Source organism: Vulpes vulpes, chromosome 9, assembly GCF_048418805.1.
Source record: "Vulpes vulpes isolate BD-2025 chromosome 9, VulVul3, whole genome shotgun sequence".
In the NCBI taxonomy this organism is placed as follows: domain Eukaryota; kingdom Metazoa; phylum Chordata; class Mammalia; order Carnivora; family Canidae; genus Vulpes; species Vulpes vulpes.
The window spans coordinates 94,968,137-94,980,922 of record NC_132788.1 but is presented as its reverse complement, the minus strand read 5'-3'; the positions used below and the strand labels follow the sequence as shown (position 1 = coordinate 94,980,922).

Genomic DNA, 12,786 nt, shown 5'->3' with positions numbered 1-12,786 from the left:
GATGGCTGGGGCCTGGTGGGGCCAGGGTGAGTGAGTGCTGCACCCATGTCCATCTGCACAGGCATCGGCCACGACTTCCGGCGCCCACTCACGCAGCTGCGAGAGGTCCACCTGCGCCGCTTCAACCTGCGCCGCTCAGCACTCGAGCTCTTCTTCATTGATCAAGCCAACTACTTCCTCAACTTCCCGTGCAAGGTGGGCGGGGCCGCAGCCTCGTCTCCTTGCCAGGCACCCAGGCCCCAACCCTACCCCATCCCACCCCACACCCAGGTACGGAACCAGATGTATTCATTGCTCCTGCGCCTACGACCCCCGGCCCAAGGCTACCTAAGCAGCCGCTCCCCCCAGGAGATGCTGCGTGCCTCCGGCCTCACCCAGGTGAGAGACCTCGAGTGTGAGGAGGCAGGGGGGCAAGGCCAGGGTCCTGTGGTTGGGAGGAGTGCTGGACAGTCCAGCTGACTCACCTCTTGCCTGCCCCTGCCCCCCAGAAATGGGTACAGCGTGAGATTTCCAACTTCGAGTACTTGATGCAACTCAACACCATTGCGGGGCGGACCTACAATGACCTGTCTCAGTACCCTGTGGTGAGGAGCCACTCCTTATCTCCACCCCTGCCCCTCTGGTCTGCCAACCCTGCTTCACTCCAGTGTAGGCGCTGATGGTGGGCCAAGCCCTGAGCCTGGCCCTGGGCGGGTGCTGCCTGACATCTGGCCTCTGCTCCCGCCTCTCCCCGCACCCAACATACCCCGCTGGCCTCTGTTCTCCCTGAAGGGAATCTTGTTCTGGCCTGCTTCCCTGGGTCCCTCCAAGTGGTGCACCTTGCCCCCCTACCCCCCCCTTGCCCTCGGCTCTGCCCATCTTCCTGAGGGTGACGGCAGGGCAGGCTGGGCAGGTAGGCCATCAGGACCCTCATGCAGCTCCTTCACGGGTGGGTGGCCAGTTCCCCTGGGTCCTGCAGGACTACGTGTCCCCAACTTTGGACCTCAGCAACCCGGCCGTCTTCCGCGACCTGTCCAAGCCCATCGGTGTGGTGAATCCCAAGCATGCCCAACTCGTGAGGGAGAAGTGAGCATGTGGGCAAGGTCGGGCTTGAGGGTCGGGATGGGTGAGGGCAGGGCTCCTGCTGACTCCCCTCTAACTGTGGCTCCAGGTACGAGAGCTTCGAGGACCCAGCGGGCACCATCGACAAGTTCCACTATGGCACCCACTATTCCAACGCCGCAGGCGTGATGCACTACCTCATCCGCGTGGAACCCTTCACCTCCCTGCATGTCCAGCTGCAGAGTGGCCGGTGCGGCCCAGGGCGGGGCTGGCAGATGGCAAGGGTGGGGGTGGGCTGCTGCAGATGATGGGGGGAGGTTCCCTTCTTTCCCCCAGCTACAGCTCTCCTTCCTTGACTTCATTCTCCCCACCTCACTTTGGCCTGTGCCCCTCCTGCAGCTTTGACTGCTCCGACCGGCAGTTCCACTCAGTGGCAGCAGCCTGGCAGGCCCGCCTGGAGAGCCCTGCTGATGTGAAGGAGCTCATCCCAGAGTTCTTCTACTTCCCCGACTTCCTGGAAAACCAGAACGGTGAGGGCTGGCATGGGGCTGGGAGGCCTGGGGACAGAGCGCACAGGCTGGGGGTGGCCAGGGAGCACGTGAAGATGGCACAGGGAGACAGCTGACCCAGTCCTCTGTGCCAGGCTTCGACCTGGGTTGCCTCCAGCTGACCAACGAGAAGGTGGGCGACGTGGTGCTGCCTCCGTGGGCCAGCTCTCCTGAGGACTTCATCCAGCAGCACCGCCAGGCTCTGGTGAGGAGATGAGCACAGACAGGCGGACAGGTGCCCCAGGCTTGAGGGGCAGGGGTGGGGTGGGGGGGTCAGCTGTCTCTGGACTGACTGGCCCCTCCCCACCCCTAGGAGTCAGAGTATGTGTCTGCCCACCTGCATGAGTGGATTGACCTCATCTTTGGCTACAAGCAGCGGGGCCCAGCCGCGGAAGAAGCCCTCAACGTCTTCTATTACTGCACCTATGAGGGTGGGCAGTGGCCTGGACTCACTCGGGGGCCGGGGTGCAGCGGGAGGGGGGGGGCTGGGAGCGGAAGGTGCAGAGGGAGTCCTGACTGCCCTGTTTGCCTGCCCAGGGGCCGTGGACCTGGACCACGTGGTGGATGAGCGGGAACGGAAGGCTCTGGAGGGCATCATCAGTAATTTTGGGCAGACTCCCTGTCAGCTGCTAAAGGCAAGGCCACCTTGGGGCTTGGGGGATCACGGTCAGGGATGCCCATACCATGGTGCTGACCGGCCACTTGTCCACAGGAGCCACATCCAGCTCGGTTGTCAGCCGAGGAAGCAGCCCAACGCCTTGCACGTCTGGACACTAACTCGCCTAGCATCTTCCAACACCTGGACCAGCTCAAGGCCTTCTTTGCAGAGGTGAGGGGAGGCAGGGCTTCATTTCCTACTCTGAGAGGGGTTCAGCTCGAGTCCTACCAACCTCTTAGGGCATATGGAAAACCTAAATCAAGGTCACTGATGTTAGATGTCTTTGAAAAGAGGTAAAGGGAAAGGAATATGGGAGCAGGAGTAGGGTTCCTTCTTTGAAGAGGCCAGGACGCGTTGTCGACTCCCCTGACCGCCTCTGGAAGCCTTAGGGAGACCAGAAGGCAGGCAGTCTGGCCTTGGGTGATGTTCCTCATGTTTCTGTTCACATGAGAAGGCCCCTGGGCCTGACATTTTTAGCTTCTCTTCCCCTCCTGCCAGCAAATGGGGGACATAAAGTAAGAGGATGGGAAGACCAAGTTGAGCCCAAGCGTGAGACTCTGAGACCTGCCTTGTCCATCCCAGCTTCTCACTCCCTCACTTTCTGAGATGCCCTCCTGTTTGGCAGAGGGACCTCTGCCCTCTGACACCTAGTCTGCCAGCACTGGGGGCTGAGAGGAGAAGAAAGAATGGTGCCCCGGTTATGGGTAGGGGTGTGGGGTTCCTGGCCAACCACTCGGGCACAGCCGGCCCCGTACTCTCCTCTGCAGGTCATCAGTGACGGCGTGCCCCTGGTGCTGGCCGTGGTCCCCCACCGGCAGTCCCACTCTTTCACCATCCAGGGCTCCTCAGATCTGTTGGTAAGTGCTCGGGGCAGCGCCCACCCCAGCTCCACCCCTCTCTGACTCTGCCTCACACCCACTTCTGTCCCCTCTTGCCCACAGGTGACTGTGAGTGCCAGTGGGCTGCTGGGCATCCACAACTGGTTGCCCTATGACCGTAACATAAACAACTACTTCAGCTTCAACAAAGACCCCACCATAGGCAACCCCAAGTAGGAGAGAGGGAGGTGGGCAGGGGTGGGCTCTAAATACCTTGTATCCTGAGCTGTTCCCCCCCACACACACCTAGTCAAGGTGGGGGCTGGCTGAAGGGTCTGGCCAAGGTCTCTGAGGGCCTGGGTCTTCTGTGTTGGCCTGGCCTCACCCCACCTGTCATCCCCCTCATCGGGACAGGATGCAACGACTGCTGAGTGGCCCGTGGGTGCCGGACAGTGGCGTGAGTGGGCAAGCCCTGGCAGTGGCCCCCGATGCAAAGCTGCTGTTCAGTGGCGGCCACTGGGATGGCAGCCTGCGAGTGACTGCACTGCCCCGGGGCAAGCTGTTGAAGCAACTCAACCGTCACCTTGGTATGCATGGCCTTGGAGCTGGGGTGGTGCAGGCAGGGGTAGCTGGCCAGGGAGGGTGTGACTCCTCTGTTCCGTTTGTACCCTCCCCGTGCAGACGTGGTGACCTGCCTTGCACTGGACACCTGTGGCATCTACCTCATCTCAGGCTCCCGGGACACCACGTGCATGGTGTGGCGGCTCCTGCAGGAGGTGTGTGCTGGATGGGCAGCCCCGTGGGGCCCCCACAGTCCAGACCTGCAGCCCACCTGCCCCTCAGCTGACTGTCAGTCCTGCCCTTCTCTTGCCACCGTGAGCAAGCCCGGGTCTCCATGACCCTCCAGTTCTCTGGCTTTGGATAAGACCATCACTTTCTTGAGCCTTAGCCTCTTCACTCGGGGGCCAGGGTAGTGAGATGTCCCCAGTCCTAAGCCAACCCTGGCTCCCCACAGGGTGGCCTCTCTGTGGGACTGGCGTCAAAGCCTGTGCAGGTCCTCTATGGGCATGAGGCTGCAGTAAGCTGTGTGGCCATCAACACTGAACTCGACATGGCTGTATCGGGATCTGAGGTGTGTGTGCGTGTCTGTGCCCAGGGGAGGCCCAGTTTGCCAGACAATGTCCCTGGAGATTGAAGACCCCTGCCCAGTACCCTAAGCTGCCTTCTTACAGGATGGAACTGTGATCATCCACACTGTACGCCGTGGCCAATTTGTGGCAGCACTACGGCCCCCGGGGGCCACATTACCCGGACCCGTGTTCCATCTGGCGCTGGGGTCTGAGGGCCATATTGTGGTACAGAGCTCGGCGCGGGAGCGTGTGGGGGCTCAGGTACGGAAGAAGGGTGCTCAGCCGAGAAAGGAGTAGCTGGGATTCTGTCCCTGCTGACCCCTCTTGCTTCTTCCAGGTCACCTACTCCTTGCACCTGTACTCCGTGAATGGGAAGTTACGGGCTTCACTGCCCCTGGTAGAGCAGCCCACAGCCCTGGCGGTGACAGAGGACTTTGTTCTGCTGGGCACAGCCCAGTGTGCCCTGCACATCCTCCACCTGAACAAGTGAGTGACACTATTTATGAGTTCATGGACCTTCAAGGTGATGGGCATTGGCGGAGGATAACAAGAGGTACTCCCCACTTAGACCCGTCTACCGACCCCCCTCCCATGGGGGACCTACTCATAATCCCCAAACACGTCCATGGCACATTCTTCAGGGCCTGTCTCCTGCCCCCCAGTGGGTTGGTCTCGCCCCGGGCCCCCCTTAGCCACACACCTGTGGGAGATCCGTCCGTGGAGCGTTGAGCGGACAGAGGATGAAGACACAAAGCTGCCCTGCAGTTGACAGCTCGGGTCTCTCCCTCCCTCCCTGCAGACTGCTCCCGGCGGCGCCCCCCCTTCCCATGAAGGTGCCCATCCGCAGCGTGGCTGTGACCAAGGAGCGCAGCCACGTGCTCGTGGGCCTGGAGGACGGCAAGCTGATTGTCGTGGGCGCGGGGCAGCCCTCGGAGGTGAGGCTGAGCGCGGGGCGGGGCGGGGCGGGGCGGGCGGTCCTGGCCCCGGCCCCGCCCCCCGCAGTCCTACTCCTCCCTCCTCCGCTCCCCCAGGCGCGCAGCAGCCAGTTCGCGCGGAAGCTGTGGCGGTCCTCCAGGCGCATCTCGCAGGTGTCCTCGGGGGAGACGGAGTACAACCCGGGAGAGGCGCGCTGACAGCTGCCCCGCCCGCCGCGCAGGCCCCGCCCCGGGAGCCGGCGGGAGTCGGGGGCGCCGCCCGCGCGGCGGCCGCGCGGCCCGGCTCCGGGGGTGGGCGGGACCCCACCCCCGCCCAGCTCAGGGATTGGCGGGCGGCTCGCTCCCGGAAGTCCCGCCCCTCGCCGGCAGAGGGGCCGCCCGGAGTCCGGCCCCGGCCGGAGCGGCCGCACAGCACTTTTTGCACAGCGCGGGGCGGGAGCCCAGGCTCCCAAACCCCGCGTCCCGGCGGAGCCCGGGGGCCGGGCCGTGGCCTTAATCTCTAAAGGCGGCCCCCCGCTCCCCCGCTCTCGGCAATAAACCTGGCCTAGTTTTGTAGCTGCTTCGCCTCCGAGTATGCGTGCGCGCGGCGCCTCCGCCTGCCCAGGCCGCCGTCCTGGGCCCCGTACCCCGGCCCGGGAGCCCCCCAGGACCACGCGTCCCGTCCGCGGCGCCTCCGTGCCCGCAGCCCCGCCGCGCCCGGCTGCGCCTCCGCACGTGTGCGCGTTCCTGCGCGGGGCGGGGCGGGGGCGGGGGCGGGGCCCCGGGCGACCGCGCCCCCCGCGCCCCCGCGCGCCCCGCGCCCCCGCGCTCCGGCCTAGGCGGCTCCTCCGTGGGCGCTCGGGCCGCCTCCCCGCCCGGTCCTGCGCCGCGCCTTCCCGGCCGGCCCATCGCAGCCTGGGGCGCAGGGGCCCGAGTCCCGCCGGCCGAGCGGATCCTGGGAGCCCCAGCAGGGTAGGAGGGGCTGGGAACGCGCCCCGGGGCTCCCCGGACCGAGAGAGCCCAGGGCCGCTTCTCTGGACCCCGCGTCGAGGCCCGCGAGCGTGCGTGTGTGTGTGTGCGTGCGTGTGTGTGTGTGCGTGCGTGTGTGTGTGTGCGCGTGTGCGTGTGTGTGTAGGGGGTAGGGGCACCCGCCCACCCGCCCCGCAGCTCCGCCCGGTGGCTGGTCGGGCAGACGTCTGCAGGCCTGGCTGGCCTAGGGCGCTGCTCACAGGCCCACCCGCCTGCCAGCCGGCCCGGCCCGGGAAGGGCCCCGTGTGTGGTAAGTGACACAGACGCACAAGCCTCACTCCTGGAAGGGCCACCACCGCCTCTGACCCCGACCCACTTGCTGACTGGGCAGGGAAGTGAGTTTGGAGACCAGACCGGATGTGGTGGTGGAAGCTGGGAGCGGAGGGCCTGCCCCCAGGTTTCTTCTCCCTGCCTTTTCCTGGCGGGAGCCATTCTAGTCCAGATGTGGTTTCTCTTAACTCGGCTTTAGGGAGCCAGTCCCCGCAGGATCAGGCCTGTAGGTCCAGACGGGTCCTGGGACTGAGTAGTCCTGTCCTTGAGGTTTCTGGCCTCCAGGCTGAGTTCCCAGATGAGAAAAGAACCAGGGGGCCTCTGGGGCCCTATGCTCTCTGCTCTGGCTGAACCCACCAAGGAACCTTCCTGAGCAGTTTCTGAGCAGGAGGTGAGGGCTGGACACAGGCCCTGGAAGCAGGAGTGGGGCCAGTCACTTGGGGGAGCCGTGCCTTTGGAGCTTAGGGTGTTGGGTTCCTCAGCTTATGCTGACAAGTCTGGGGGAGGCCCCCACTGGCAAGTCTCCAGCCTGGCTCTGACGGCGGTGGGGATGGGAGTCTCTGGTCCTCCCATGCCACCCCTGGACTCAGACCAGGGATTTGCTGAGGTTTCCAACCTGCTCTCCTCCTGCACCCTGGCTCCTCCAGCTTTGGCCTGTGGGGGCTGGCTCTGTCCACCCCACCCCGTCTGACACAGGAGGAAACTGTCAGGTTGGTGAATGGGGAGGTGGGGGGGTGGTAATAACCAGCCCTGGAGTGAATCAGGATGGAGTGAGCCAGGAGCAGAGGGTGGGGGAGACACAGACTCCCAACACCTGGCCTGAAGGATTTCCCCCATCTTGCTACACACAGCCACTTTTGGACTCAGAGAAGTCTCCCAGCCCCCTTGCCTGAGTGTTGCCATGACACTCCAACCCCTTCTCCAGGAGATGCAGTCCCTGGGAGCACTGCTAGCCAGCAGAGCCATGCTTCACAACTCCAGCCACAGAGAAGGCACAGTCCATGTGGGTAAGTACCTTCTGATCCACATTTTGGGAACTGGGTGGGTGGGGATATGACACAGGTCCAGTCACAAACTCTGGAGTCCTTGGACCCTATGCCCTGCCTGCACGGGATTGTAATTTCCTGGCCTCCCAGCAGAAGTGAACAGCAGCGTTTACTTGCCTCCTAGCTCAACTTTATTTTGCAAAAATTTAAAAGGCCTCATGTGCAGAGGCCCCCGTGGGGACCAGTATGTATCAGTTTGCTCTTCTAGTCCAGATTGCTGAGAGAGACAGGATGCATGGTTTAATGCTCCAATAGAGAAGGTACAGCAGGAGCCAGAAATGGGAGAGATCAAGGAGGGCTTCCCAGAATAGGGGATACCTGCCAGTTGGAGAAGTTAGAACTGCAAGTGCAGATGTCTGAAAACCCAGGAGGAGGGTCCCCCCGGGAAGGGCTAGGTGTCCAAGACTGGTGAGCAGAGAGGAGGCTGTGGGAGATGAGCCTGGGATAACGAGCCAATCTGGATGCCGTGGTGTGAGTGTTTGATTCCACGAAGTAGGGACTGTTGTTTCAAACATTTTTGGCAGCAAAGCCTAAGCCAGTCCCTACTCAGGGACCTGGCCTTGATTCCTTGCTCTTGATCCTCTTTGTCCTTTCTTCTACAGATAAGACACGGAGGATGCAGGACAGGGATGGGGAAGGGGTGTGGGTAGGGGGAGCTCTGGCTCCCAATACCTCCTCTCCATTCCCCCCTGAGCCTCCAGGGGCCTCAGGCAACATTATCCCCGTCTACTGTGCCCTCCTGGCCACCGTGGTCCTCGGCCTGCTCGCCTACGTGGCCTTCAAGTGGTAGGTACTCTGGGCACTGCCCCATAGCACACCCCTCCCCATCTGCACTGTGTCTCAGTGAAGGCTGGAACAGGTTGGCGGGTCCCCCCTGCTCCCCACAGCTGGCGCTCACATAAACAAAGACAGCAGCTGGCCAAAGCTCGGACTGCAGAGCTGGGGGACCTCAACAGGGACCAGAGGCATGGGGACAGCATTGTCTTCCTGGACAATCCTAGCGGTCGGGAGCCCTGTGCCCCCAGCCAGGGTGAGCCTCTTTCCCCATCTACAGACTTTGAGACCCAGCTCAGCCATACCACCCAGCCCACCTGACCCTCTCGCGTCCCCCACGTCTCCCACCCCAGGGTCACATCCTGAATTTGGCTGCCGGCTTTACCTTCACCTCCCTCGGCCGCAGCAAGAGGAAGTGGAGCGGCTCCTGGAAGCATCGGGCGAAGCTGACAAGGGCTGGCAGGGCCTAGCAGGCCGCCTCGGCTACCCGGCTGATGCTGTGGAGGTCATAGCCCGGGGCCAGCTGCCAGCCCACACCCTGCTCAGGGACTGGGCTGTCAAAGAAGGCAGTGGTGCCACCCTGAGGGTGCTAGAGGACACCCTGGCTGCCATGGGCCGTGAAGATGTGCTCCGGGTCCTGGGTCCCCCGGCTGAGGGCTGCTCTGTGGTGTGAGTGACGCCACCACGGCCAGGCCTCTCAGGGAACCTGCTCTGGTGCTCTCCCCACAGCCACATGTGCTTTCCCTTTCATGAGCTTCCTGGCACTGGTGGCCTCAGCCTGCTCTGTTTGGAGGGAACACAGAAGGTCCAGCCACCGCTCACCTCCCCTTGCCCTACCTTCCTCCAGGACAGCGACCAGGACATGGGGAGGGACTTAGCAGTAAGACGTGGTCCTGCCTTCCCCCTCCCCACTACACCTCCCTTATCTAGCGTCAACTGGTTTTTCTACTTTTGTATCTCATATTAAAGGCAACTTTGGACTACTGTGCTGCCTCTGACTCCTTGGGCCTGTGGGACAGTTGGGTGGCCATGAGGCAGAGGCCCAGAAAAAGGAGGGTCTCTGGGATGCGGGAGGAGCACAGGAGCTGGAAGCAGATACTCCTGTAGAAGACGGTGCAGGCTGGAGCTCACACCCTGCATCTGCGGGTCACTGGCTGTGCATGTTAGGGAGCTATTTTACCTTTCTGCACTCACAGCTTCCTTAGCTGGAGAACGATAAATAGAATGGCACATTCAGTAGGTCCCCCACCCATTACACTTTCAGGCACTTTGGGGCCCTGGGATTGAGATCATTTTTGTGACTTCTGCTGTGACCACTGTCAAGGGGAGGCTGGAGGCAGACACCCCGGGGAGTTAGCTTCCAAGGGCCTCGGGCCTCTAGATTAAAAAAAGGAAGAAAGACTGTCCTTACAAGACTCACGTTCCAGACTCAGGAAGGAGTTCCAAACATGCTTCCACAGCTGCTTATGTGATTTCCACACAAGCCAAGGGCAAGTGGGCCATCCCACCCACCTGAGGGGCAGCTGAGGGCAGAGCAGCTGTAGCCAAACTACCTGTACCCCACGCATCTGTCCGCCCTGAAGGGAGAAGCAGGCAGGCTGGTTACCTCCTTTGGAAGGGGTTGCTACAGTGGACAGGCCCCTGTCCAGGAAGGAACAGTGGCCACCATCCAGGCATCCATGACAGGCAGAGCACTTCAGCAACATAGCCACCCAAACTCAGGAGTTGTGGGATCCAGTGCTGGCCCAGGGAGGCTTCAGGTAGACCCTGTCCTCCGCCAACAGATGTGACTGAGATTAGCTGCTCAGTGAGTGCCAGATGTCAGACTGCTGCTCCCCAGAAACTGTTTGCCAGGACTGCTTAACCCTGGAAATCTTGTCCTGCAGGAAGGGCAGGTTTACAGCTCCCTCAATCTGGAGATGACTTTTGGGCAATAACCAAGGAGAAAGAGCAGGAGAGGCACAGCATTCAGTCAGCCAAAATCAGACCAGTACACTTGGTAGACCTCATAGCTGCCTGGGCAGCAAGTCAGCCACAGGGCAATCGAGGACTGGGCTGGCACAGAATGTAGAAGCCTGTGCTGAGTGGCACCCAACAGCTTCTGGATTGGCTGGCACCCCTATGACAACGGAGGGACTGGAGTCTGAAGATGTCAAGGGGTGTGTGGAATGGGAAAAGATTTTGAAAAAACTCCATAGGGAGCTGAGATAACACAATCCCTCTTCAAAGGTGTCCTGTCTGAAACTCTACAGCTCCCCGGTCACCACCTTTAATGGACCACCACCCTAAATTTCCTTGGAAAATCTGAAACCTGGAGCCTGGGGTCAAACCACGAGTTTGACTTGGTGGCAAGCAGAAGCAGAGCATGGGACCACATCCCAGCACCACAAACCCACCCAAAGAGAGACATTCCCTTTCAATGTGTACAGGAACGGAGATACTCTCTGTAACAACTCTCAAAAGTTAAGAGGGTGTAGTTGGTCCATTCATTTGATATAATGTATTTTAAAGTTTTGAAGGTTGCAGCAGCATGGGAAAACACTATGGCTACATTGTTAAATGGCATATCCAATGAGTAGGACTTTAAAATAGGTGTTTTTCTCTTTTAACAATGAGGATATGAGTTCCTGAGCCTCTCTGAGCCTGAATTTCCTCATCCAACCCTGCCAACTCTGTCCCCAGGGTTGTAAGTATCAAATGAGCACTACTGGAGCTCTAGGTGCCCAACGCAGCACCCAGCAGGCAAGCATTCTGCCATCCACCACCTGCCTAAGACTCAGTGGGCCACAGCTTCTTCCCTGAGGGTGCTGCTGCAGGCAGCACATTAGCCCTGGTGAGGAAGAAAGGGGACCAATCTCTTTGCTAGGATGGCTCCAGACTGGCCTAAAGCCTCACAGCCCAGACAACTGGTCCATCAAAGGGTGGTGGGGAGGAGGGTCACGCCACAGCCCTGCCTCTTCCAGGATATGTCCATTCTCTCTCTTTTTTTTTTTAATTTTTATTTTATTCATGAGAGACACATAGAAAGAGAGAGGGAGAGACACAGAGGGAGAAGCAGGCTCTATGTAGGGAGCCTGACGTGGGACTCAATCCCGGGTCTCCAGGATCAGGCCCTGGGCTGAAGGTGGCGCTAAACCACTGAGCCACCCGGGCTGCTAGAGATGTCCATTCTCATGAGAGCCTGTGCACCGTACCCCTTTACAGGCATCCTCCCTCTAGTGTCCAAGCCCAGTGTCAGGGTAGGTAGTGGGAGGGGTCTTTTAACCTGCAAGTTAAAAGAGCAATCCAGGGAGCTTGGGGAACTCAAGTTCTGGAGGGAAGAGGGTCAGTGCCTCTCCCTACAGCCAGGAGATGTAAAGGGGAAGACTTGTACCTTTCTCCTGCCTGACCTATGAACCAAAGTACAGAGAAGCCCAGGGCCGACGAGGCCCTCAGGCTACTTTTTTTGCTCTGGAATACATGTAGTACAAGTTGACTCCACCCTGAACACAGGCATAAGATCCTAAGGCCACAAGTGTCAGTCGCAGTGGGACCTTCAGGAACAAGGCCTGTGATGAACTCCAAGTTCCAGGATTAACTCTGGACTTCCTACATCTGTGGCCGCCATTTCTCCTTTCTCTTGCCGGTGACACCACTATATACAAACATGCTTGACTAGCTTTTAGGGAACACACATGCCAAGTTCTTTAATTGATTTTATTTTTTACATAAAAAGTTCAGTAAAAATTGGATAAAGTAAAGTGATTTTAAGCAGTAAATCAATCTTATCAACATAGCACAAGGCTGGCCAAAACCACAAGGCAGCCTGCTTTGGAATATTTACATGATAACAAATTAAACCTTGCAGGAGAACTTAAAACCGTCCTTACAAAGTCTTCCTGTGATCTAGCACGTAGAGGCTAAAAGCAAAACGAAAAACAAACAAAACCAGGAAAAAACAAATTATTTTCAATATATTCACATATACATTAAAATATAATACAGATCGTCAGGGTGAAGGGTTATGGGTGGGGATGCGCATGGGTCTGTGCGCTGACAGCACCGCCAAGGAGGAGACCCAGGTTTGGGAGTGGGGCTAGGCCTGGCCAGGATCTTAGCGGGGTCCTTCCCTAAGCCCTTGCCTCTGACGGGCCTCCAACCACACCCCAACAGCTCCTGACCAGGGATCGCCTGTTGCAGATGGAGCTCGATTTCGTGGCTTTCAGTTGAAATCTGCAGGTCTGAAATCCCCAGGGCGATGTGTCACCAGTAGCACAGCCCTGACAGAGGGGGAGGGAAGGGGGCAGCGGGCCCACGGGGTTTCTTCTCCCGAGTCGGTCCTACCTGCTCACCTGTCCTCCCACCCTGGCCCCACAAGTCACTCTAATTCAGTGTCCTCTTTGGGTTTGTACACAGCCCCAAACTTCTGCATGTACTTCTTAATATACTCCTTGGTTTTGTGTTTCACATTCTCATTGCACTCCAGGTCCTCAGGGTTCTTACAGTACTTCAGCTCCTTATTCATAACGCCGTGCGTCAGCTGTCCAGGACACAGGAAGAGAGACCAGAGTGGAAAGGA

At 59.7% G+C, this 12,786-nt stretch overlaps 3 protein-coding genes across 21 annotated transcripts in view; 2 read left to right on the top strand and 1 right to left on the bottom strand.

The window, feature by feature from the left end:
• The window catches only part of NBEAL2 (neurobeachin like 2), a 29,434-nt gene extending 23,749 nt beyond the window's left edge, over nucleotides 1-5,685 (top strand). For 6 of the 8 annotated variants that reach the window (XM_072721050.1, XM_072721048.1, XM_072721046.1 and 3 more), the window contains 18 exons: nucleotides 62-378; nucleotides 489-584; nucleotides 941-1,065; nucleotides 1,151-1,291; nucleotides 1,441-1,571; nucleotides 1,685-1,794; nucleotides 1,903-2,020; nucleotides 2,127-2,224; nucleotides 2,302-2,418; nucleotides 3,015-3,104; nucleotides 3,189-3,298; nucleotides 3,480-3,652; nucleotides 3,747-3,841; nucleotides 4,081-4,197; nucleotides 4,298-4,456; nucleotides 4,533-4,681; nucleotides 4,995-5,130; nucleotides 5,227-5,685. In XM_072721050.1, the coding sequence (XP_072577151.1) occupies nucleotides 62-378; nucleotides 489-584; nucleotides 941-1,065; nucleotides 1,151-1,291; nucleotides 1,441-1,571; nucleotides 1,685-1,794; nucleotides 1,903-2,020; nucleotides 2,127-2,224; nucleotides 2,302-2,418; nucleotides 3,015-3,104; nucleotides 3,189-3,298; nucleotides 3,480-3,652; nucleotides 3,747-3,841; nucleotides 4,081-4,197; nucleotides 4,298-4,456; nucleotides 4,533-4,681; nucleotides 4,995-5,130; nucleotides 5,227-5,328 (2,384 nt within the window). In that variant the 3' untranslated portion in view covers nucleotides 5,329-5,685. Of the gene's footprint in view, nucleotides 1-61; nucleotides 379-488; nucleotides 585-940; nucleotides 1,066-1,150; nucleotides 1,292-1,440; nucleotides 1,572-1,684; nucleotides 1,825-1,902; nucleotides 2,021-2,126; nucleotides 2,225-2,301; nucleotides 2,419-3,014; nucleotides 3,105-3,188; nucleotides 3,314-3,479; nucleotides 3,653-3,746; nucleotides 3,842-4,080; nucleotides 4,198-4,297; nucleotides 4,457-4,532; nucleotides 4,682-4,994; nucleotides 5,131-5,226 lie in introns of those variants that run through there. The other 2 variants (XR_011994420.1, XM_072721052.1) reach the window with 2 other exon arrangements.
• LOC112912426 (death domain-containing membrane protein NRADD-like) lies at nucleotides 5,668-9,213 on the top strand. Of its 5 annotated transcripts, none has more exons than XM_025989141.2 (5): nucleotides 5,668-6,388; nucleotides 7,260-7,415; nucleotides 8,057-8,240; nucleotides 8,342-8,484; nucleotides 8,582-9,213. In XM_025989141.2, the coding sequence occupies exons 1-5, from the start codon at nucleotides 5,704-5,706 to the stop codon at nucleotides 8,899-8,901; spliced, it is 1,488 nt and encodes a 495-aa protein (XP_025844926.2). In that variant the 5' UTR covers nucleotides 5,668-5,703; the 3' UTR covers nucleotides 8,902-9,213. The 5 variants fall into 5 exon arrangements, with proteins under 5 accessions (XP_025844926.2, XP_025844930.2, XP_025844914.2 ...); XM_025989145.2 differs by having other exon boundaries at nucleotides 5,932-6,081; XM_025989129.2 differs by having other exon boundaries at nucleotides 6,000-7,118.
• A 2,697-nt stretch (nucleotides 9,214-11,910) lies between these two features.
• The window catches only part of SETD2 (SET domain containing 2, histone lysine methyltransferase), a 125,507-nt gene continuing 124,631 nt past the window's right edge, over nucleotides 11,911-12,786 (bottom strand). For 6 of the 8 annotated variants that reach the window (XR_011994415.1, XR_011994412.1, XR_011994416.1 and 3 more), the window contains one exon: nucleotides 11,911-12,747. Coding sequence is in view for 2 of the 8 variants with exons in the window: in XM_072721028.1 (XP_072577129.1) it covers nucleotides 12,586-12,747 (162 nt within the window). In the remaining 6 variants the exon portion in view is untranslated. The remainder of the gene's footprint in view (nucleotides 12,748-12,786) is intronic. The other 2 variants (XR_011994414.1, XM_072721027.1) reach the window with 1 other exon arrangement.